Genomic DNA, 2107 nt, shown 5'->3' on the forward strand with positions numbered 1-2107 from the left:
CTGCCCTCCCCAGAGAGCCCGCCCACCAGGCCCGGTCCAGTGTCCGCCTCGCCCAGCCAGGGGCGCCCCGGGAGGAGGGGGTCCGAGAGCGAGCTCAGCGGGGCGGGGCCGGGGCGGGGCCGGTGACCTGTGACCCTCCCCGCCTGCCAGCTGCTTCTCCACGGACACGCTGTGGATCTCGGGCTCGCGCTGCCAGGTGGCCATCCACTGGAGGGCGCTGGTCGGGGGCCTGGCGGGCGCCGCGGCACTGCTGCTGCTGCTGCTGCTCGGTCTGGGCCTCCTGGTCGCGCGCTCGCGGCGCCACAAGAGGTGAGAGCCTGGCGACCCCGGCGGGGACCCGCAGGGGTGGGCGGCGCGCGCGTCCCGGGCCTGACAGCGCGGGACTCCGTCCGACCCAGGTCGTGGACCGAGGACCGGGAATGGACCGAGAGCTGGGATGCAGACACCTTCGGGACCTTTTCCAATTTGGACCTCGACGACCCTGAGCCAGGTGAGGTGGCGACCTTCCTGGGCCTGGCCGGGCGTCTGCTCAGAGCGAGGGGGCTGCCAACGCCGCTTCCCCGCCCGCCTGGGCCCTGGTGTTCTGCAGGGCCCGGCGCCCCTTGGGACCCCGCTCCCCTCACTCTGACCCCCGCCCTGCCCTCCCCTCCTATAGCCAGGCCTGAAAACATGAAGGTCACCTTGGAGAACGTGGATACCAGTATGAAGGTGAGGGACCTAAGGAGCCACACGGAGGAACCCTGGGCTCCGCTCGGGATGCTCCCCCGTCTCTCAGGGGCGGGGGGCTCCGTTCCCACCTGGAGGCCCTAGTAGGGCTGGCCAGGCGTCCTCACGCCCCTTTCACAGGAATCCTCTGGCAGGTGCAGATCCAAAGGCCTCACGTGTCCTCGTCCATATGAGCCCTGTCGGGACCTCTCCGCCTTCCCTCCACCCTGGCCTGGGACAGCTAGAGGGAACGGCCAGCACTGTGCCCATCTTGAGCGGTCATCTGAGGACGGGTGCCGCCTGGACTTCTGGTGTCCTGGAGTAAAAGAGGACCGCCCTTGGGACACCCCCACTCCCCCTGTCCTAACTTTGCTGAAACCCACCTGGTTCTCGGTGCAATTCAAATCCAGACTCTGGCACTGGGGAGCTTGGACAAGTCCGTTCACTTCCATGCCTTGCTTCCCTCAGCCGTCCAATGGGTATAAACACTGTCCTGAGACTTTATGCAGCTGTTGTGAAAACCAGAAGGTGGACTTGGGTCAAGTCTCTGTTCCAATCCAGCCTCTGGTCTCAGGCCTTCTCCCCACATTGTCCCTCCTGATCCAACTCCCCACCCTCTGCTCTGTCCTTGTTTTCCTCTTTACTCCCTGACAACCATCTCCCCATCCCCTCTCCAACCAGTAGCCGCCCTACAGCCCCACCACTGCCACCCCCTGCTGGGTGGAACCCCCTGCTGGGTCCTCTGCTGTCTGTCCTTAAATCCCCGCCCCCTCCTAACCCATTCCTTAAATCACCCTAACTCTAGCCAGACCTCAGCCCCAGTTCCCAGGTGTTCCCTCTTCCCCATCCTTGCTCTCTGAGCCCCAAACTCTTCCTTTCCCATCCCTGTGCCCCATCCCTGGTGTCTCCACCCTCTCCCCAAACCATAGTTCCTAGTTAAGAGCAAGCCTCCCTGGTTCTTAGGGCCCCCCAGCAGGCTCTCCCCAAGTCCTAATCCCCTTCATTCTAGTCTCACCTTTCTGCTCACCCTTAGCTGACTATCCTAGGTCCCAGGTGGGGAGGGGCTGGGGCTGGGGGTAGAGTTTCCCACGGTCCCCCAGAATGAGGTGAAGCAGGTCCTGAGGTCAAGAAATGGTCTCAGCCCCCTCCCCTCTTTTCTCTAATCCTTGCTCCCCTCCCTTATTGCCCCCCTCCCTCCTAGCCTTTCCCCACACCCTTCCCCTTCCCCCAGGAGGTGCGCCATTCCCGTATATCTCCCAGAAGATAATATTTAGAGGTAGGAAGTTGGCAGGTCTCCGATTCTCTGATGCAAACACAATATAGTATTGATTGTAAAAGAAATTGCTGGGTGTTGTACTCTTTGAAGTGTGTCATCCCCTGCCCTACCCCAGTCCACTAGGGG

The 2107-nt window shown here is 62.7% G+C and overlaps 1 protein-coding gene across 1 annotated transcript in view; it reads left to right on the forward strand.

The window, feature by feature from the left end:
• LOC101638163 (mucin-3B) overlaps positions 1 to 993 on the forward strand; it is a 5618-nt gene extending 4625 nt beyond the window's left edge. The window contains exons 8-11 of the mRNA XM_013005433.3: positions 151 to 309; positions 399 to 490; positions 656 to 708; positions 861 to 993. Of these exons, the coding sequence (XP_012860887.3) occupies positions 151 to 309; positions 399 to 490; positions 656 to 708; positions 861 to 899 (343 nt within the window). The 3' untranslated portion in view covers positions 900 to 993. The remainder of the gene's footprint in view (positions 1 to 150; positions 310 to 398; positions 491 to 655; positions 709 to 860) is intronic.
• The last annotated feature ends 1114 nt before the right edge of the window (positions 994 to 2107 follow it).

The sequence above is a fragment of the Echinops telfairi genome, unplaced genomic scaffold, assembly GCF_000313985.2.
Source record: "Echinops telfairi isolate 266 unplaced genomic scaffold, ASM31398v2 ScPeMD7_5;HRSCAF=22, whole genome shotgun sequence".
Taxonomy (NCBI): Eukaryota; Metazoa; Chordata; class Mammalia; order Afrosoricida; family Tenrecidae; genus Echinops; species Echinops telfairi.